This window comes from Oenanthe melanoleuca, chromosome 19 (assembly GCF_029582105.1).
Source record: "Oenanthe melanoleuca isolate GR-GAL-2019-014 chromosome 19, OMel1.0, whole genome shotgun sequence".
NCBI lineage: Eukaryota > Metazoa > Chordata > Aves > Passeriformes > Muscicapidae > Oenanthe > Oenanthe melanoleuca.
The window spans coordinates 3,296,468-3,317,212 of record NC_079352.1 but is presented as its reverse complement, the minus strand read 5'-3'; the positions used below and the strand labels follow the sequence as shown (position 1 = coordinate 3,317,212).

The 20,745-nt window shown below is 42.3% G+C and overlaps 2 protein-coding genes across 5 annotated transcripts; both read left to right on the top strand.

Annotated features, from left to right (window-relative positions):
• The first annotated feature begins 163 nt into the window (after positions 1 to 163).
• Positions 164 to 8,044, top strand: SHPK (sedoheptulokinase). Its single transcript, XM_056507014.1, has 7 exons — positions 164 to 346; positions 1,492 to 1,633; positions 3,862 to 4,045; positions 5,169 to 5,321; positions 6,345 to 6,520; positions 6,627 to 6,827; positions 7,627 to 8,044. Exons 1-7 carry the CDS (start codon positions 179 to 181, stop codon positions 8,019 to 8,021), a joined length of 1,419 nt encoding a protein of 472 aa, XP_056362989.1. The 5' UTR covers positions 164 to 178; the 3' UTR covers positions 8,022 to 8,044.
• A 473-nt stretch (positions 8,045 to 8,517) lies between these two features.
• Positions 8,518 to 20,461, top strand: TRPV1 (transient receptor potential cation channel subfamily V member 1). 4 transcript variants are annotated; one of them, XM_056507010.1, is made up of 18 exons: positions 8,518 to 8,604; positions 9,644 to 9,788; positions 10,438 to 10,472; positions 11,975 to 12,278; positions 12,824 to 12,990; positions 13,265 to 13,417; positions 13,776 to 13,916; positions 14,386 to 14,684; positions 15,276 to 15,452; positions 15,655 to 15,819; positions 16,106 to 16,201; positions 16,505 to 16,575; positions 16,968 to 17,133; positions 17,856 to 17,922; positions 18,328 to 18,644; positions 19,201 to 19,328; positions 19,584 to 19,699; positions 20,135 to 20,461. In XM_056507010.1, the coding sequence occupies exons 4-18, from the start codon at positions 11,989 to 11,991 to the stop codon at positions 20,302 to 20,304; spliced, it is 2,523 nt and encodes an 840-aa protein (XP_056362985.1). In that variant the 5' UTR covers positions 8,518 to 8,604; positions 9,644 to 9,788; positions 10,438 to 10,472; positions 11,975 to 11,988; the 3' UTR covers positions 20,305 to 20,461. The 4 variants fall into 4 exon arrangements, with proteins under 4 accessions (XP_056362985.1, XP_056362987.1, XP_056362988.1 ...); XM_056507012.1 differs by having other exon boundaries at positions 9,605 to 9,788; XM_056507011.1 differs by lacking the exon at positions 8,518 to 8,604 and having other exon boundaries at positions 8,619 to 9,788.
• Positions 20,462 to 20,745: the final 284 nt, after the last annotated feature.

Sequence of the window (20,745 nt, the reverse complement as noted above, 5' to 3'; positions counted from 1 at the left end):
AGAGGCACCCTGAGCCTGAGGGCAAAGTCCAGGTCGCGCTCCTGCCCCGTCCCTGGGAGCTCGCACTGCGGTACCAGGGACCGTGTGGGGCTCGGGCGGCACCGGGGGCCGTGTGGGGCTCAGCACGCTGCGTCTTGTTCCGCCTGTCCGTGCTGGGTGAGGTGACAGCCATCCCCTCATGGCCGCGGCGGGCGGGCCTGGGCCCAGCTGCGTGCTGGGCATTGACCTGGGCACGACATCGGTGAAGGCAGCCCTGGTGACAGGGACAGAGCGAGGGCTGGCGCTGGCACAAAGCTGCTGCAGGGAGACGCGGGCACACAGCGAGAGCCCGGGAGCTGCACCGCAGGTAAGGCTGGCAGGGAGCGCTGAGGGAAATTCCAGACACCGGCCTTGCCTTGCAGTGGTTGGGTTGTTTGGTACATTGGGCAGAGTCCAGTGGCTTTCCTGGATTGTTTCTGTGCCTAGATTGGCAGCATGTGTCTGGGTATCAAAAAAACAGAATTAAATCACCCCCCTGCTCACCGTTCAAGGAAGTAAGCAGAGCTGCTAAACTTAAGGAGGACCCAGGTTTTGAAAAGTTTCCTAAGACACTAAAACTGTTCTCTCATCACCACCTTATCTTTGACACTCCCAGTCAGGAAACAGCAACCAGCCGCCAACTGGAAGGGTATTTTATTTTGCACTTAAATGTGAGGTGGAATCATAACTGGAAACTCCCCGTGGAAATAACCAGGAACAAGTACTCCTGTTGAAGATCTTTACATCCTTTGTGTTGGTCAATCTAAAATAATGATCAATCAGAATCATAAAAAATGTGCACTGTTTCTGATACCAAGGACATCAAACAGGCCAGCCCTCCTCCTGCCAATTTATGCAACCTAAAGTACCTGTACACGTTTCACATCTATTTGTAGATTCTGTTGCAATAGTTTTGTAATCTTCATACTGGTCTGTCACAAAGTAATCTGAACCTTTGAAACAGAGAATACTTCTCATGGGGAACAGTTTGGGCGGTTCTAGAAATAGAGTATCCAGAAATGGAATATTAGCATCATCAAAATCATCAGTGAGTAAATAGGGAGGAGCTTTAGGATGAGGTTTGGGGCTGCATACCCGTCAGAACACATGGATAATTCTCTTTGTGAAGTAAATGAAGAGCAGTAGACAAGGTGAATTAATGAAAGCTTGTAGTCAATGGTCATGGATCTTTTTAAAGTTATGGTTGAGTCTGTTATTTAAGAAATTAAAAATTATTTGGCCTTCAGTTTAAGGGGCTCAACTTGCTACTGTTTATTTTTGGTTTTGTGGGTTTGTGGGGTTTTCTGCAATTTTTCTTTTCTTTTTACAGTTTAGTAGTGAATATTACTCTAATAAATGCTATTGAACTAGATGAATTCTGTCCTTCACTTCTGACTAAAGCAGCCGTGTGTAATAAACACTCTGAGTGAATCCTAATGGCTTCATGCTCAGGATAATGTTTTGTGATTGCAGGGAATGGAGCAGGATGTCCAGAAAATCATAAAAGCATTGAATGAATGCCTTGCTGCTCTGCCTCAGCAGCAGCTTCAGCAAGTCACCCACATTGGTATTTCTGGACAAATGCATGGGGTTGTGTTTTGGAAAAGTGATAAAGGTAACATTCATTCTTTAAAATTCCTCTCAGAGCATTATGATGCAGAAAATTAAATTGCATTAGGGAAGTGATTCTGTGATTATTGTGTCACTTTGGTCTTCTCTAAAACAGAATTAACAGAAGATCTCTTACAGGAATTTTGCATTTTTTTATTGGAATTTCAGTTACTCACTATAGTTACTGATAAAGGATTTAGCCTAATGACATCCCTGCACAATTATTAATATGAAGGAAGAATACCATATTTATGGCTTGTTAATTATTTCTCCATCACATGCTATCTGCTGCCATTTGAAAGAACTTCTGCATCATGTGAATAACTTGCAGGGGGGTTTTATTTACCTCATAAAACCCTTACCTAGATGTTGTCCAGCATCAAAATAACTCTCAAAATCCCAAGACTTTTTTTTTTTCTAGCAAGTCATACACAGACTGTCGTGTTGCATTCATTTTGTTGCTTATGCTTCTGTTAGTAGGAGCTGAGAAAGGACTGTGGTCAGGATTGTGGATGCTCAGCTGCTTGCCAAGACCTCAGAAACAAAATCAGCTGCAGTGAGGTAGTCATGTGAGACCTGGTTGTGCAAATACCCAAATAATCCTTGTGATAGTGAAGATATGTGAAGAATCCAGGCCTTGGATTGCCAGCCCTGTGAGATAGGGATGGATTATCTTCTTAGCTAATGCCTTATAAACCTACTAAAGTCTAAGGCTTCCAGAGTGTGGGTCCATCTCTTCATTCACTTAACCTGTAATGTGCTCATCTGGACAATTGCACAAGTCTTATTGTAACAGGAGTTATGCAGATTTCCCAAAAGTGTTGGTCACTGCCTGTCAGAAGTTGTCAGGGTCTTAATTGCTTGAGGAGGAGCTGTACTATTCATTACTGGCTGTAATTTTACATTAAATACTAAAAATGATTAGAAAGGAAGAAGTCCAAAGGCAGATGGAGCTGTTGTTGCTTTCCAGCTGTCCCAGGAGCAGCATAACAAGGTCTTGTGTATTCATATGCACAGTTCTTATGTCATATTGGTAAATATTTTATGTCCTAAAGCCACATGCCATTTTAGTTTCATTTCTATCAAGTGTAAGAGGGTGTTTGCTGTCATTTGTTTTGAGTGGACTAAGTGAATCCAGGACCTTTGGGACACAAATAAATATTTTAATGGCATCTTTTAGGGTTAGGGTTAGATTATGACTAATAATATTTCTTAGAATCCATTTAAAACTAGAAAAGCAAGCCAATTGGAAATTCAGTTCAAACAGATTTGATAGAACAGGGAATTGAGGGAACAAGGAGAAGTGTGTGTTTTATTTTGAATGTTTCTCATGGCACCTCCCAGCCTTCAGGGCCACTGTTTACTGTGTGAGTGTGACTTCCAAGCCCTGTATCTAACCCAAGAATTCAGTTTTCTTGCCATATTTGTGTGAGTCAGGAAGCTGAGTCTCTTTTTTTGTCTCTCTGCTCCCTGGCCAAAAGCCAAGAGTTTGCCTCAGTTCCAGAGTGAGTGACCTGTCCTGTCCCTGCCCTGTGTCCAGGGATGGCTTGAGAGGTCAGAGCTGTGCCCTGGAATGTGCTGGCAAACAGTGCTTGAGCCCAGCCTCTCTTCAGTGAAAGAATGTGAAGGTTTTCTCAAAGGTGTGGTGTTCTCTGCTCAAAAGGAACGTGCTGGACTGGGAAACTGAATTAAATCCTGAATTAAACCCTGTCCTACTTTTGGTGAGGCTTTGTTGTGTAGTACACGAGGGTTTTATTCTGTAGTACTTTGCAGTCCACTGCTTAATACTTACAGCTCCAGGTTTCTTGTTGCTTTGGCTCCAAAGGTGATGCAGCTTTGTGCTGTCCATCCTGGGCAGTTCATTTCTGAGGCAGCATTCTCCAGGTGGTGCTGTGGCACATCCCAGCTGAGGCTTTTATGTGAGAGCTGCCATGTCAGCTCCTCACCTCCCATAGCAGACTGTGGTTGGGTGTTTTTGAGGCTCACCTGTAATTTAAGTTGTATCTTTAATAGAGAAGGAAGGCTTTGGATACCATTCTCTGTTTTACAAAGGGTGATTTGCATTATGATGTTATCTAGGGGGTGAAAACTAAGACTAACTTGATTACAGTCTCTACTGGTTCTGTTTCTGGTATATTTAACAAATTATTAGATGTGTCCAGAGATGAGGAATGCCAGGCAGGCTGTGCTGCAGGGACTCACTGGATTTCTTGGATTCTGCTTTGTTTTCAGGTTGCAAGTGGTCAGAGAGTGGCACAGGCCCTGCCTTTGAGGCAGAGCAGGTCAGCCCCCTGGTCACCTGGCAGGACGGCCGCTGCAGCCCCACCTTCCTCACTTCCCTTCCCCTGCCACAGTCCCACGTCAGCCTGGCTACAGGATTTGGATGTGCCACAGTCTTCTGGTATTTAAAGAACAGGTACATTGCTGCTCAAAAGGCTGTTTTTCATCTTGCATTTATGTGACAATTAGTATTCTTGTAGCATGCTCCAGGCTGAGGGGCTGCACTTCTCTGTGATCATGATCTTAATTAAGTAGTCAAAGAATATTTTAAATGGCAGTATTTAATATATGCAAGTCTGACCTTGTAAAAATACTACAGATCTCTAATAAAAAGATAAGCTTTTTGACCATATAGGAACAGAAGCTTTAAAGTACCATAGAATAATTCTAGTCTGTAATGCTGCTCAGAGGAGCTCTGCTAATGCAGTTTGAGCACTGTCATTTTGCTTTGTGCTGCTTTGTGGAAAGTACAGGCATGCCTAAAACAGTAACAGAGTTGCTTGGTCTGGTTGCTGCCAGATGCTAAAACAGAGTCTCTAAATTAATTTCAGTTCCTTCCTTCCTTAGACACTGAGACAGATCCTCATGAGGTGACACAAATGCTCTGCTTTGTTGTGGCGTGGTTGCAGAGGATATAATTTTGCATTTATGACTTGGAATCAGCAAGATCTGCTCTTCAGTTTGATCTTTCTCAAAGAGCCAGTCTCTTCCTCTGCAATGAGTTCATGTTCAATAAATGGGGAAAAATTTATTAGATCTTGTTTTTTTCCATTGTGTGTCCAGCATGGTGCATGGTGTGATCTTTAGAGCTGCGTAAGTCATTAGTCCAGCTGCTGTGTTTTGATGCACATTTGGTACATTTCCATTCATATAATTTGTGGATCCCAGAGCAAGTGGGAATTTATCTATTTTTCAGTATTGCTCCAGGATCAACAGTGTTGTTTTATTTCACACAAACAATTACTACTTTCCTGGTAGTTTTTCAATGCTGTGCTTTTGAACCTAGACAACCCATTCCTTAAAGCTGCCCTTCTCCATCTTCCATCAGGAGATAAATATTGCTGCAGCTTGGGTAACAAATTCCATTTAAAAATCCAAACCAAAACAAAATGCAGGTTGATCACTGAGGTGGCTGTTTGATATTTAAATGGCCCCACATGTCTGAAGTTCCCCTTAGCAATGAAAGTTGTCTTGTCTCACTGCCTTAAAGCAAAAATCCCTAATTTTTTTTTTTATTTTTCAAATATCTTGTTTAAAAGTCCAGATTTTCTGAAGGCTTATGATGCAGCTGGCACCATCCAGGACTATGTGGTTGCCATGTTGTGTGACCTGAAGAAGCCACTCATGTCTGTCCAGAATGCTGCCAGCTGGGGATATTTTAACTGCAGAAACAAGAGCTGGAATACTGACATGTAAGTGCTAAGGCCATTCTGTGGGGTTTGTGCACTGCTTGTGTCAGGCAGTGTGAGCACCTCTGTGGGCCCTGACTGATTGAAAGTTATTCCTAATTAATTGTAGCCTGTACTGAAGAGCTCTTGAGAGTTTGCACTGTTTAAATCTGATAAAATCTGCCTCAGTATTTTTAAAAATACCTACAAACAGCAGAGCTGAGAGACTTAACAGTGATTCCAAGCTGTTCTCTCCCTTTCTGTGGTGGGGTGGGATGAACAAGTGCAGCCACAGTGTTGCCTGTGCCATGGTAAACAGTTCTTTGTTCTCTGTGGTTCTTTGGGCTGAGCTTCATAACTTCTAAGACTTACCTGTGATAATAATTTAAAGCTTTTAAGCTACAGGAAATCTTAGAAGGAATCTATTTATTTACTTATTTATTTTAATGATTTGCTCTTTCAGGGCTGAGTGCTAAGGCCTTATATATTTCAGGGCTTAGGTTAGGCCAGGACTCCAAGGTGAAAGATCTTCTTGTCAAGGTATGAAAGAGTGACAGAAATTTGCATTTTGCTGACTGAACTTTTACTGATGTGGTGGTGTTGCTGTAGCACCTGCAGCTAATTGTGTAAGGAGTTTGTTGGACTTAACTCTTCATGATTTTGTTGTGAACTACTAATTGCATGACAGCTGAAGTTCTTTGATACTTTAGCTGCATTTTTTGCTGGTTTTGTGGTTGTCCCTCACCCTGGACCTGCTTGTCCATATGACATCAGTAGGTTAAACTTGCTGAACATGTATTGTATAATCTCAGGTACTCAGATTGCATAGAAAGGAAAACTGTTTATTCTTCCAGACTGGTTTACCCAACCCACTGGACTGGAATGCTGCCCCTGTCCAAGACAAAGCTCTCTAAACTGGTGAAGGCATCCATAAAACCAGCAGCCACAAGTGTGTGGCCAGGTTCATCTGTGACTTCAAAGAGTTTTTTGCAGTAATGCCACACATTCCCAAACTGCTTTATTCCAGTAATGTTGTTCTGCTTCCAGACTGAAAAAATCTGGCTTTCCTGTCCACTTGCTTCCAGAGGTGGGAGACCCTGGCAGCATTGCAGGCAGGACAACCCGTGCATGGCATGGAATACCCAAAGGAGCAAAAGTAGGAGTTGCTCTGGGAGATTTCCAGTGCTCTGTTTATTCCTGTCTGACTGAGAGGACTGATGCAGGTATGGTCATTTTGGAATCTAGTTTGTTTTTCTCATTGTTCTCCTTCAGGGTAGCTTAGTAAAACACTGATTATTTTCTTTTTTCCCTTTTTTTGGTGTGTTTTAGTTCTTAATATCAGCACCTCTGCTCAGCTGACCATCTCAATGCCCCTGGGTTTCCAGCCTCCAGAGGCACCAGATCCTTCCTCAGCTGTCACTTACTTTCCCTACTTCAATGGTGACTACTTGGCAGTGGCAGCATCACTCAATGGAGGGAACGTGCTTGCAACATTTGTGGGAATGGTGGCACAGTGGGCACAAGAGCTGGGTAAGTCATCTCAAGGAGAGTTGAGGCACAAAACTGAGGTTGATCAAGGTAAAAGGAAGCTGAGGCAAAGGGACAAGCCTAGAGCTGTTCCATCATGCCATAAAGGGAACAAGGATGTAATTCCTGGGTCATGCTTCCCAGATCTCTGGAATTTCCTGCTGAAGCTTTTGAACATGCTGGGACAGTCATGCTTGAATTCCACATTCATATTCCCTCCAGGCCTCCTTTTGTTTCAAGGACAGAATTATTTTGTGCAAGTTGATTTTCAAAAGGCAAGGTTGGCAGATTTGAGGACAACAACCTGTAATTTTGTGACTGCAGTCCAAAGGAGTCCTTTGGGTGCATATTTTAAGACTCAAACTCATGGAATATCTTTTAAGTGCTTTTATCATGGCATTGACAGGTTTTTTAATAATCTCTTGGGTTTTGCACCACAGAAATAATCTCTGAAATTTTTCTTTCAGTAAGTACTCGAGGTGAATGTTTCATTCACATGGAATCCAGCCACTGAAGTGGAACCCTGGTGTTTGTCCCTTTAAAGATATTGTTTTGTGGGATTTAGTACAGGCAATGAGGAGTAAGGAAAGGCAGTTGTTGTAATTAATAAAAGGTTTCTGTTATTGCAGATTCTGGATACAATGGGTGGGAGAATTATGGTTCATAATCTTGAACACACAATTACCTTTGGGGCATGGAAAAAGATATCCAATATTTTGCTGAGCAGTGTCCATTGTAAATGTCCACATGTAAGATACACCAGACCCTTTCTGATTGGTAACAAGATATTTCCCACCTGCAGGATTTCAGATTGAGGAATCTGCCATCTACCCGAGGATAATCCAAGCAGCCTTGGCCCAAAAGCACAGCAAGCTCTCAGTCCACCCAACCCTGTTTGGAGAGAGACACCTTCCTGAGCTGCTGGCATCAGTGAGTGGCATTGGTGCCTCTGAGCTGTCCCTGGGCCATGTCACCAGAGCCCTGTGCCGTGGCCTGGTGGAGAACCTGTGCTCCATGTTGGCTGTGCAGCAGCTGGAGGAGATGGGGGTGAGCAGGATCCTGGGCAGCGGCAGCGCCCTTGCCAGGAACGAGGTGCTGAGGCAGGAAGTGGAAAGGATTTTTCCATTCCCTGTGGTTTATGGGAAGGATGTGGATGCTGCTGTGGGGGCAGCTATGGTGATGTTTCATAGTAAATAAAGTCATTATTTGGAATGGTCTGAGATGCAGCTTCTGGTTTTTTCCTGACTCTACAGTGTTTTTTTAAAAATTTTATTCTACGTGCACTCTTGCTCATTACAGTGGGACAAAACCTCTGCATTTAATGTTTGCTTCTTCTGTGTCTGCACATTTTGTTGCTCTGTCATTCCCATTTGTGAAATGAGAAGTAATTAGCACATTAAATTTATCTAAGTGACTGGGAAAGATCCATTAACTTCCTGCATAAAAAGACACTTCATGCAAGGCTCATTTTCCTGGTAGGAAATATGTTGGAAAGGACTGGGAGAGATGAGCTGCTGTCTGTAACTTGGTCTGATGCTTTTGTGCACTCGCTTAAAATTTCCAAATTTTATCTCCTGTGTTATGCTCTTAGAATTTTTTTCTTCTCCTAGTCTTTATTCTAATGTTAAAACATTTATACTTTTCTGTCTACATGTGTGTGTCTTTTGCTCAAATGACATTGGGAAGCAAGTTAGTTCCCTAGGAAGCACGTGTTTCCAGTGGAATATGGACATGGATTCCTCTCTTGCTCATTAGCAACATCAAGACTGACATTTTTATGGTGAGAAAGCTGTGCTGAGTTCTCAGATCTTAATTACAGAGATGGCTTCATTTCCATTCCGTGTCATGTTTAGGGGATTGTTGGCATGTTACAGAGAAAATGTAGACTAAAGGTGTTTGAAAAAGTCTGAATTTTTTATATGTTGTTTTCCCTCTTGCATTATTATAAATATAATTTTTATCAGCAAGTCTGCTTTCATTTTTATTGAATAACAGGAAAGAGCTGATAATGCTGTTGCATCAAAAGCCTTTGCAGCATTTTGGATGCTACTGCCCATTGGTAATCTATATTTATGCATTAATAAACAGCCTTGTTACTCAGAGTACCACAGATCTAAGGAGTATAATTAGTTTGCTATTAAATAGGCAAATATATAATTCTTTTATATATTCATGGGTAGATGGCAAGGCTACAGAGACAGCCATCTTTTGCAAAACAAAAGAAAGACAATTTCATTGAATAATTTCATATTCTACTCAAAATCTCAGGAAATTGGGGTTTCCTCCCAGCCTAACAGCCTAAATGAAACACAGGAGAAACATGGGACAATAAAAAGGCTTTAGGACTTACTGCTTCTTCCTCTACTCTGTTTTGAATCAGCTTATCTTTAAAATATTTATCTTTAAAGCAGCCACCCAAGAAAGGTGTCCAGACAGGTGATTGTGGCATATTTTACAAAGTTTTGTAAATTGAATTGAAATTCAAGTATTGAAACTGTGACCCCCAGAAACAGTTTTTTTTGCTGTCTGGTGGTTTGGGTGCTGGTTTTTTTGTTTTGTTTTTTTTTTTTTTTTTTTGCAAACTTGAGTGTATTTACAAAAAGGAAATCTGGAGAAGAATATCCATTATCAAATGCAATTAAAGGGGAGGGAAAAAACAACAGCAACTACTGCAGTTCTTGTAAAGAGCTTTGCTAAACCTCTGGGAATAGAAGCCACTGATGCTTCTGGTTTCAGAATTGTTCTTAATTATCTTATTGCTCTATTCTCTGTTTTTCCAGTGAACTTCCCTTGGTTCTAAAAATCATCACATTTTGCAGGCAAATGAAGTAGAGAAGCAAACTCTGAGGGCTTTACAGTCCAGGCACCTTGGAGGAGGAATATCTGGCACCAAATTCCTGTAGATCAGTGGGTGTTTACTGAGACTGGACTATTTTTCAGAAGACAGGATTTTTGTCAATATTTGTAAGTTCTGCATGTATATTTGAATAGCATGGTTGGTTATTTTTAAACTCTATTATTTGTGCTGTGGCAAGGCATTCAATCCAAAATATTTCCTAATTTATTGTATCAAACTTCTGTCTGCATGGGTTTCAATAAGTTTAAGTATGTTGTGCATTTTTTAAATGAGATAATGCTGTTGGGTTTTTTTTTTAATAATCCTTTCACAGATTTGTGAAGGTTATTTCCCTTGTAATTTCATACTTTTGAGGAAATGCAGCTTTGTCTTCATTGTCAAATATATTACCAGCAGGGTTTAGAAAGGAAAGCCCAAACAATGTAGGTTTGAGCAATTGCCAAGGAGACAGGATTGAGCCTATTCTGCACATTTAGATTTATTATGTGAAAATAAGTGATTATTCTGTAGCCACTCACTGATGGTTTTGGCTCAGTCTGCAAGAGTTAAAATAAGACAAAAAAATTAAAATTATACATTACTATATTCCCACTGTATTTTTTCTGCCTTTTATAGAGCTGTTTTTATTCATTTTTCACTGTAGTAATAGTTCTACTGTAATTTTAGTATCTAGTTCCAAATAAAAATATTTTTATTTCTTATTTATAGGACAATTAAGTTAAATAAAGTTAATAAGATATTCTGTTATTCTTTCAGAGTGATTGATTCTAAGGAGACAAAGAATTTGAAAGGTGAGCAAGTGAAATTGCAGTCATCAGTATTTTATCTGTGCTATGCTGATTTGCTTCCAGTAACTCTAAATGTGCAAGTTTGCAAATTGGTGTTTTCTTTACGTGTATATTGTACAAAATTATAGAAAATGCAAATGGCAAATTTTTCTCTCCTGTTCTGCTTTCACAGAAAAATGTAAGTGACTCTTGATGTAAATATGAATTATTCCCACAGAACTGAAAATCCAGCTTTAATGCAGGTTTGCACAGAACCCTCAGAATGTTTGTCTTGTGAAGAAAAACAGCCTTGGAGCACATTCATGATGTTGTGTTCACACTGACTGTACAGAGAAAATTACTGACCACTCTAATGTAGTTTATGATTTGAGGCTTTTTAAAGATTAGAGACATTCCTGTGCTCAAAGCTGTGTGATTTCCAAGCAATGTAGGATTTCAGAGCATGTCTCTCAGCCAGCTGTGCAGCAGTTCAGATGTGTTCCTGCCTCCACTGCTGGAATTCCAGGATTTTGCATTCAGTGACATGAGGACAATATTTGTCTGATTAAAATGAGTTTATAAGAAACCAGACAAAAAAAAAGCAACCTGTTCTACCTTCAGCAGAGTGTGTTATCTGTGAGGGTGGGAGGCTCTGGCACAGGGTCTCCAGAGAGTCTGTGACTGCCACATCCCTGGAAGTGTCCAAGGCCAGGTTGGGCTTGAAGCAGCCTGGAATAGTGGAAGGAAACCCTGCCCATGGCAGAGGGATGGAATGAAGTGAGCTTTAAAGTCTCCTCCCACCTAAACCATTCTCTAATTCTGAATTTGTTGCTTGTGTCAGGTTCTGTGTGGTTGTGAATCAGACAAGATCAACCTTGTGGTTGTTGCAGTCACATCTTATCTGTGGTAACCTCTCCCTCTGTTTCCGTGCCTCATGTCTGAGGTGACACTCGTCTCTCAAGGATCACACTCTCCAAATTCCATCAGGCACTGCCATAACTCTGGCAAAGCCCTTAAGGGATGATTTTCCTGGGTGCAGGAAGCCCTCTGTGCTCAGCATCCCAGAGATCAGGTTATGGCACAAGCAGGGCTTTTTCCACATCCCTGATACAATCATGAGAATGGTTTGTGGCACAAACCAGTCAGAAAGTAGAGAAGAAAAGCAGAGATTGTTGGGGTTTGAGATTGTTCTGCCTTTACCAATGACTGGAGGAGGAGGCACTGGTTTTCAGCAGAGGTAGCTGAGGCTCAGCTCTGCAGTGAAATGAACAGGAAGCTCTGGGATGCTCTGGTTTGCTTTCTCATTCTGGAATGGGTAAGGGCAGTGGGAACAAATGGAATAGAAGTAAAGACCTACTAAACTGTTTTGGCTGTGGGCACAGTGAGAATGTGTCCATCTGCCTCATTTCTGGCATGAGAGCCATCAATCCACTCCCTGCTGTTTCTGGAAAACATTCCTAGGTAAAAGGGGACTCAAAAAGGGCCCTGTAAGTGTTGACTTGAGTTATTTGTGTCTTTCCTCACAGACTGCTGGCTCATCATGTCCTCCATTCTTGGGAAGATGAAGAAGTTTGGCAGTTTTGACATGGAGGAATCTGAAGTGACAGATGAACACATAGATGGGGAGGACTCTGCCCAGGACGCCCCTGACAATTCCCAGGGCCCACCCAGCACCAAGGTGCAGCCACTCAAAAGCAACATTTTTGCAAGACGAGGCCGCTTTGTGATGGGGGACAGTGACAAGGTCATGGCTCCCATGGACTCCTTCTGCCAGATGGATCACCTGATGGCACCTTTCCATGTGAATTTGGAGAGGGGCAAACTTCACAAGTAAGTTTGCCTTGTGAGATTTGGTTGTATTGAGTAGTTTGACAACTGCAGGCCATGGTTCTGAGAGCAGCATTTGTTCTCTCTGCTTGAGCATGACCATTTTTTCAGTTTCACTATTTTCTATGCCAAATTAAGGAGTGTTGCAACTGAAAGTGACAATAACTGTTGTCTCTTGGCATCTCTAAAAATCTCTATCTCCATGGATATTATGCCCAAAATTGGCAGTAGGCCTCAGCTAACTTGCTTGAGGCTGCTCAGTGAATGGACATGGCTCAGAGTGAGAACAAGGGATTGCCTGGCTCCAGGCCTGCAGTTACTGCCAAACTTCAATGCCTCTTTGAAGACAGCTCTCAGATTTTCAGCAACAGAATCATAATTTTATCAGGAGAGTTGCTTGCACACTTTGTTCTTTTAGTCTTTGCAGATGTACCTCTTCTAATCTACAGTGTTTACTTGACATGAGCAAATGAAGAACAGTCTTGTGGTAGTTGATAAAAAGCCTGCTAAATATCTGACTTTAGGTAACTGACATTTCCCCTTGTTAGGCTCCTATCTACAGATTCCATCACAGGCTGCTCAGAAAAAGCTTTCAAATTTTATGACCGCAGAAGGATCTTTGATGCTGTAGCCCAAGGCAACACAAAGGACCTCAGTGACCTGCTGCTGTACCTTAATAGAACCTTCAAGCATCTCACAGATGAGGAGTTCAAAGGTACCCTTTAGTGTCACATACCTTGAGTTGCCCTCTTCTTCCAGTAGTGCTCCTGAGATGAAAATAAAAACAGGTAATTATGTTACATGTCTGCAGGAGGTCCTTTAATAGTCCTATTGATTGGGCAGCCCATTGATTGGAAGGTTACAGGAGCTGAAATTTTTTAAATAGAGTTTCTTGTCTTTTGAAAAGAACCTCATTAATTCCTGCTTGCCTGAGTATGGATGGTGGGTTTGTAATCACTTCTATATACCTGTAATTTTTTGTTTTGTAGAGCCTGAAACTGGCAAAACCTGTTTACTGAAAGCCATGCTGAATCTGCATGATGGGAAGAATGATACCATTCCCTTGCTGCTGGATATTGCAAGGAAAACTGGAACTCTGAAGGAGTTTGTTAATGCAGAATACACTGACAACTACTACAAGGGTAAGAGAAACAGCTGCTGCAGTGAGTGCTTAGGGTGCTCAGACTGAAATGGGGTTAGGCAGGGCTCTCAAAGTCTTGTACATGAGGCTTTATGTACCCCAAAGTTCTGGTGTGTGATTGACAATTTGTGCTGGGGCTGTGCCCTGGTAGATGCAATATTCTGCTGCTTTTGACATACAGTGATTTAATGACTTGCATTTGCTGTTTCTGTGTTTTTTTTCTTGTTCAGTTCTAGAGCTTTTTAGCCTGCAGATCTCTCAGTTCCAGCATCTTACACGGAGCTGAGGGAATTGCAGTGCTGAAAGCTCTCAGTCTGTACTAAATGCTGAGAATTTCTGTCTGATGAGTGTCTCTGTAGGCCAGACTGCTCTTCACATTGCCATCGAGAGGAGGAACATGTACCTCGTGAAGCTCCTGGTCCAGAATGGAGCAGATGTTCATGCCAGAGCCTGTGGGGAGTTCTTCAGGAAAATCAAAGGGAAATCTGGCTTTTATTTTGGTAGGAGTGAGCACAGTATGGTCTTTATTGATGGAGTTGTCCTAGCAGCATCCCAAGTGCAAGCTGTTAAATAATCCTGTTTATGTGGGGCTGGAAGCTCAGAAGTACCAGATGGGCTGTTCCACCTTTAGGCCAAATATTTCCTCCCAAAGACTGAGCTTATAAAGAAACAGTTGGTAGCTGATGGTGTTCAGTGTGAGCCTGGTGTCAGCTTTCCTTTGTTCTCTGAGCACTGTATCCTTTGTAACATGCTCCTGTCCTGGCAGTTTGTTTTTTTTAAGCAGCTGTGTTTCTGTGATGTAGTTAAACCAAAGCAAACCTATTTTAACAGCTATCACAAGAGCTGGTGCTATTCCAGACAGAGAAACTAACATTTTCTCATTGTGAAAGATGAAAACAATGTGATGTTTCTGTTTATGCATCTCTAGTACTGGGCTTTCTGACCACTCCTTCCCATTGCTTGCCATAGGAGAGCTGCCTTTGTCCCTGGCTGCCTGCACCAACCAGCTCTGCATTGTGAAATTCCTCCTGGAGAATCCCTACCAGGCAGCCAACATTGCTGCTGAGGACTCCATGGGCAACATGGTCCTGCACACCCTGGTGGAGATTGCAGATAACACCAAGGATAACACCAAGTTTGTGACCAAGATGTATAATAACATATTGATCCTTGGTGCCAAAATTAATCCTATCCTCAAGCTGGAAGAACTCACCAACAAGAAAGGGCTGACTCCTTTAACTCTGGCAGCCAAAACAGGGAAGATAGGGGTAGGTGAACAAAGGTGTTTGACAGTCCCGTTGCTGTATCACATTATAGAGAGAGCATGTAAAACATTTATCCAGAATGGATTTTAGGACTTTATTATTGGGGCCTTTAAGTTAAGAGGAACTGATGCTGCAGTTTAACTGCACAGTCCTTAAAGCTACAAAGTGTGAGTGTGTCTGTGCCCAGCTGGTGTTATTCACATACCACTGGTCTGCAAGGCAGCCCCAGAGGAAACGGAATCTGGGTCTCTGATATCATCTGAACCACTGGAGCTCTTTTACTTTTGACTGGCTGATATAACTCATCTTCTGGCAGTCCCCAGTCAAAGTGTGCTCAGAGATGTGTAACATCTCTGCTTTTCTCTTGCAGTTTTGAAACAGATAATGCCAAGTTGTTTGTATTTCCCCTCTCCCATCACACAGTGAGGAAATTAACTGTGTTTATTTCATACTGTGATCTCTGCAGTGCTCCAGTGGTTTGTCTTCAGCTCAGTTGAACTAGAGAGAAATTATCCTTCCTGTATTGTGGAGAGGCTGAGGAATGAGAAGTCCATAAGCACTGAAACATTGGTTATGTTGTTCTTTTGCAATTAGATTTTCGCTTACATCCTCAGACGGGAGATCAAGGACCCTGAGTGCAGACACTTGTCCAGGAAGTTCACTGAGTGGGCCTATGGACCTGTCCACTCCTCTCTTTATGACCTGTCCTGTATAGACACCTGTGAGAAAAATTCAGTGCTTGAGATCCTTGCCTACAGCAGTGAGACACCTGTGAGTACTGCACCTCCTTGGCTGGGGAGAGCTTCATGTTCCACACAGAGCATCTTATCCCTCATTTCCATCAAACAGCAACCTCCCACCCTGATCTTAATGGAACTAGAGGGATCATTTGCTGAAGATTTATGGGATATGGGATTTTTCAAACTCCAGTATATTCTAGTCTTAGCAAAATTCTCCTTTTTCTCCTGCACAGAACCGTCACGAGATGCTGCTGGTGGAACCCCTCAACAGGCTGCTGCAAGACAAGTGGGACCGCTTTGTCAAGCACTTGTTTTACTTCAACTTCTTTGTCTACACCATACACATCACCATCCTCACTGCAGCCGCTTACTACAGACCTGTACAGAAGAATGAAAAGGTACATGACTCCTGTCATGTGTCAGGGGAACCACCCATTGCATGATATCCCAAATTTACCTCCCATTTGAATGTGTGGCCTTAGCATCCAAATCTTCCTCTTTCCTAAAGGCAGGTGAGATATTTGACCCTGCTTGTTTCCCAGTCTTGCCCCCTTGCTGCAGCACATTGAGAAACTTAACCACTCACTGTTCCTCCAGAAATGGAGTTGTTTCCAGCTGCTGGCAAAGCCAGGTCTTTTCTGTCTCCAGTTCTGCTGAATATATCTATTTTGCTGTCTTCTACAGCCTCCCTTCACCTTTGGTTACAGCACTGGGGAATATTTTCGAGTAACTGGAGAGATCCTGAGTGTACTGGGAGGCCTCTATTTTTTTTTCAGAGGGGTAAGATATTTTGAAATTTTTCGTTTGACTGTTTGGGTAGATGTAGGAGAGAATCAATCAAGCTTTTCCTATTCATGAGCATTGGCTGCTTAGATAATCCATGTTTCAGTCAAGAGGTATAGATAATTTTCTTTGACCTGGTGTTAGTGGAAGGGTCCTCCCTAGATCTTGCACCAGTGTTTTTGAGCTGTTCTTGTGAGGTGTTTTATAGGTACCAGCTCCCTGATACTTAGTTAATTAATTCTCAGAGATACTCAGTCTTTCCATGGTGCAAACCTGGTCTTTGTTCCCTTTTCTTTTCAGATCCAGTATTTTGTGCAGAGGCGCCCATCACTCAGGACACTGATAGTTGATGGCTACAGTGAGGTTCTTTTGTAAGCTCCAATATCTTTGATTGCATCTAGCCTGAAAGAGATGAGTGTGTGGGATCTGTAGTTGAGGCTGAAGCCACCTGTAATAAGAGCTTTGCTATAATTCTTTGGGTCTTTACAGCAGAGTTGCCAGTGGATAACATTGAACAAATGGGTGATCTGTGGAGGCAAAGCAAATTAAGTGTCTGAACGTTCAGTGTGTCATGCAGCAGAGTTAGGAATAGATCTTCAAGTGGGATTTATGCATTGTTTGTGCAGAAATCCTCCCACTGCTGAGAGAGCTTTGCCTCCCCAAGGCCCTTTCTCTTCCCAACTGGACAATCCCTTGTGCTGCTCTGTTCCCAGCACCTGTGGCCAGCTCAGCCCTCTGCATTCACACCACTCTTGTCTTCCAGCTTTGTCCACTCCCTGCTCCTGCTGAGCTCTGTGGTGCTGTACTTCTGTGGCCAGGAGCTCTATGTGGCATCCATGGTGTTCTCCTTGGCCCTGGGCTGGGCCAACATGCTGTACTACACCCGGGGCTTCCAGCAGATGGGAATTTACTCCGTCATGATCGCCAAGGTCAGTGCAGGGAGCAGCTGAGGAGGCAGCAGAGCCTCAGAGCAGGAACTTCTGCCAGCAGCCCCATTTCCAGGGCACACCTGGCCATGTCTGCCTCTCACATTGACAATGCTAGCCTCTGTTATTATTTTCTGTTATTTTGAAGTGATAAAATTTAAGTGATGTTGAAAAACCCCCTGATCTTCACCTGTATGTTTTATGGCAGTCTTGATAGGGTGATTATTATTATTATTATTTTTATTACCTTCCATGCTTCAAAATAACAATAATTGGGTAAGCACAGATGCAAGGAGACTGAGAACAGTGCAGGTTGCTCTGGTGTGAGATGGCCCTGCTTTGTACCAGCTGGAAATTTCTCCAGGCATAGATAAAATGTTGCCAAAAGGAGCCATTAGCTAAGAGCAGTAGCTGGCTAATAAACCTCTCTGTGATGTAGCCAGCCCAAGAGGGGAAGAAAGATGCAACTGCCTTTATGTGGTTTGTACTCACAAAGAGGAAACTGTTCCCATGTATGTGTTGAATTTGTGTAAATTGTTGCTTGAATTAGAGAAAAATGTTTTTTGTATTAAAGTTTATTATCTCAGCTGGATACACAACAGTTTGATGCATGAACAGCCAGTTCAGAGCAAATGCATTCTTGAGCCAAAGCAGTATTTTCTATGAGTTTTTGTTGCAGTTTACATTCAAGTTTTAAAATATTTTTATCTCTTTCCATGTTACAGATGATCCTTAGAGATTTATGTCGCTTCATGTTTGTCTATCTTGTATTCCTCTTGGGATTTTCTACAGGTAGTATTCTATTTGGAGTTACTTTTTTTACCTTAAAGAATCTCAGAAAAGTTTGTTTTTCGAGTTGCTTAGACTTTTTGTTCCCAGCTAAAAACTAACAAATTAACCTAATTTTAAAAACCAAATCTTTTCAGGATAATGATTATTTGTAGTAATTTCATACAGCTTTTTATCCCTGGGTTACAAAGCTTAATAGAAAACTAGTCATTCTTTTCTGTGTGGAGAAAACTGAGCCAGCAGCTGCTCAGAGAGTTCTGGGGAATATTTTATAGGGCAATTTCCCTGGGGTCAGTGTGCCGTGGAGGGAACGTGTGTTACCTTCCTGCTCATTTTCATTGCTTGCAATGAAGTTATGATCTCAAACTGTGTTTCCATTGTGTGAATGTAATTCTATTTTTGCCATAGCTGTGGTGACTTTGATTGAAGATGACAACGAGGGGCAGGAAACAAATATCTCTGACTATGCCCGGTGCTGCCACGTGAAACGAGGCCGCACCTCCTACAACAGCCTCTACTACACCTGCCTGGAGCTCTTCAAGTTCACCATTGGCATGGGGGACCTGGAGTTCACAGAGAACTACAGGTTCAAGTCTGTGTTTGTCATCCTGCTGGTGCTCTATGTCATCCTCACCTACATCCTCCTGCTCAACATGCTCATTGCACTGATGGGGGAGACTGTCAACAAAATTGCACAGGAGAGCAAGAGCATCTGGAAACTCCAGGTGTGTTGGTTCTGTGAGGCTGTTGTTTAAAAAAAAGGTGTAGGGAGTCAGATTTCAGAGAGAATCTTAGGAGCTGATGTCTCTAAATAACAGGCCACTGCTTCTTTCTGATTTGCTTTAACAGCTCCTGAAAAAAGTATTAGTTCCTTTTCCATGTATATTTGATGTTTTGCCTAAGCAGATGATCCCAGTGTTCCACAGATGTTCCAAATGTAAGAAAAGAAGTATTTTTGTCATTGGACAAAATTATTTGGGTTTTGTATGATGGAAAATCCTGATCAGACTATGAAGAGAGAGATTATGCAAGAGAAAAACCAGTCTTTACCAGAATCAGGTTTTGTCTGGGGTAAAAGAGGGAACTTCATAGTTTCATTCACAGGGCAGTAATTCAATATTTTGAGTGACATATTAACAGAGGGTGATGTTGCAGGATTACAGTGTCTGCTCTAAGATGCTGACAATGTTAAAAACTCAGAGTTTTTAAAACAGAGAGAATTCAGGATTTGTTTGACTTTGACCAGCAGCCCTCTGTGCTCTGCTCTCTCTTACCTGGCAGAGAGCCATCACAATCCTGGACATTGAGAACAGCTACTTGAACTGTCTGAGGCACTCGTTCCGCTCTGGGAAGCAAGTCCTGGTGGGGATCACACCTGATGGCCAAGATGATTACAGATGGTGCTTCAGGTAACCTGTTTGCTTGTGTATCAAGCCAACAAACTTTAGCAGACAAACAGCTTCAAGTATCTGGTGGTGGGAAGCAGAACTTTTCTCCTGGAGCACTCTGAAGAGTAGATCACTAATAGTGTGTGCAGTGGTCAGTTTAATTTGGTTTTTGGGTCAGATCTGAGGCTTGAGAGGTGACAGTTTGTGGTATAAACTGATCCTGGAGCTGTCTGGTGATCCTTAGAATAGATCTTGGGTTTGTTGTTGTCTCTGCAGGGTTGATGAAGTGAACTGGTCCACGTGGAACACTAACCTGGGCATAATCAATGAAGACCCTGGGTACTCTGGGGACCTCAGACGAAATGCCAGTTTCTCCATTAAGCCTGGCAGAGGTGAGGCTTTCAGGCACTCAGATCCTGGTGTGGGCTGCACTCTGGTGATAGCAGCAGCATGGATGAACTGATAGAGGGCAGTCAGTGCATGCACTTACTGATAATGCAGTGACTGAGTTGATGGCATTTTCAGCCAGCAAAAAAGCAAAGGATGAAATGAGCTCATTGCTCACAGTTTTATTCTCTGGAGTACAAGCCAAGGAGCTGCTTTGGAGACCCCAAGCCCCAGAGTTTGGGAGCTCAGCATCCAGCACCAAAGCATTTAACTGTGCAGTCAGCTGAATATGGAAAACTTGTGGAACAGGATGGGGAAGAAAACCACAAAGTTCTTTCTTCCCACTTCTTTCTTCTTTCATCAGCTCCCTGTTCAAACCACTTGTATATTTTCATCTGTTTTTGTGAAGGGGAAAAATTAACCATTGCTTTCCATTTTAGTTTCAGGGAAGCACTGGAAAACATTGGTTCCACTTCTAAAAGATGGAGAGAAGAGGAGAGAAGAGCCTCAGAAGCTGCCAGAAGAAGCCAAATTAAAACCTGTTTTGGAGCCTTATTTTGAGCCAGAAGATTCTGAGGTGTTGAAAGAGTCAATTCCAAAGTCAGTCTAATTCTGTTTGTCTGTTCTGGTCCTCACAAGTGGGAAATAGAGCACTTCATGTACAGGAGCAGGGACTTCTGGAAAAAGGTCAGAGGACGTAGGGAATTACCTTGTGCAAGGATTGATTTATTACACTAAGTGTTCTAAATAAACCATTTGTTGTGTAAGCTCATGTCTTCATGGTTATTTTTAGTACAACCTTCTGTCTGTTTTTAAAGTCTCTTGTATTAAAAAATTGTTTTTGTGAGCATGCTCAGGCCTTGATTTTGTGGCTTTGCTGCCTCAAAAACCAACCAACCAAATTATTATGACACTGGAAAAACACTCATAAAAGAGCAGTAAAAGTCACCAAGGGCCCAGACAGATGTTCCTGTGGGGAAAGTTTCTTGGAAAGCAGATAAATAAATGGGGACATGGAAAAAATACAAAATCGTTTTCTCATAACACAAGA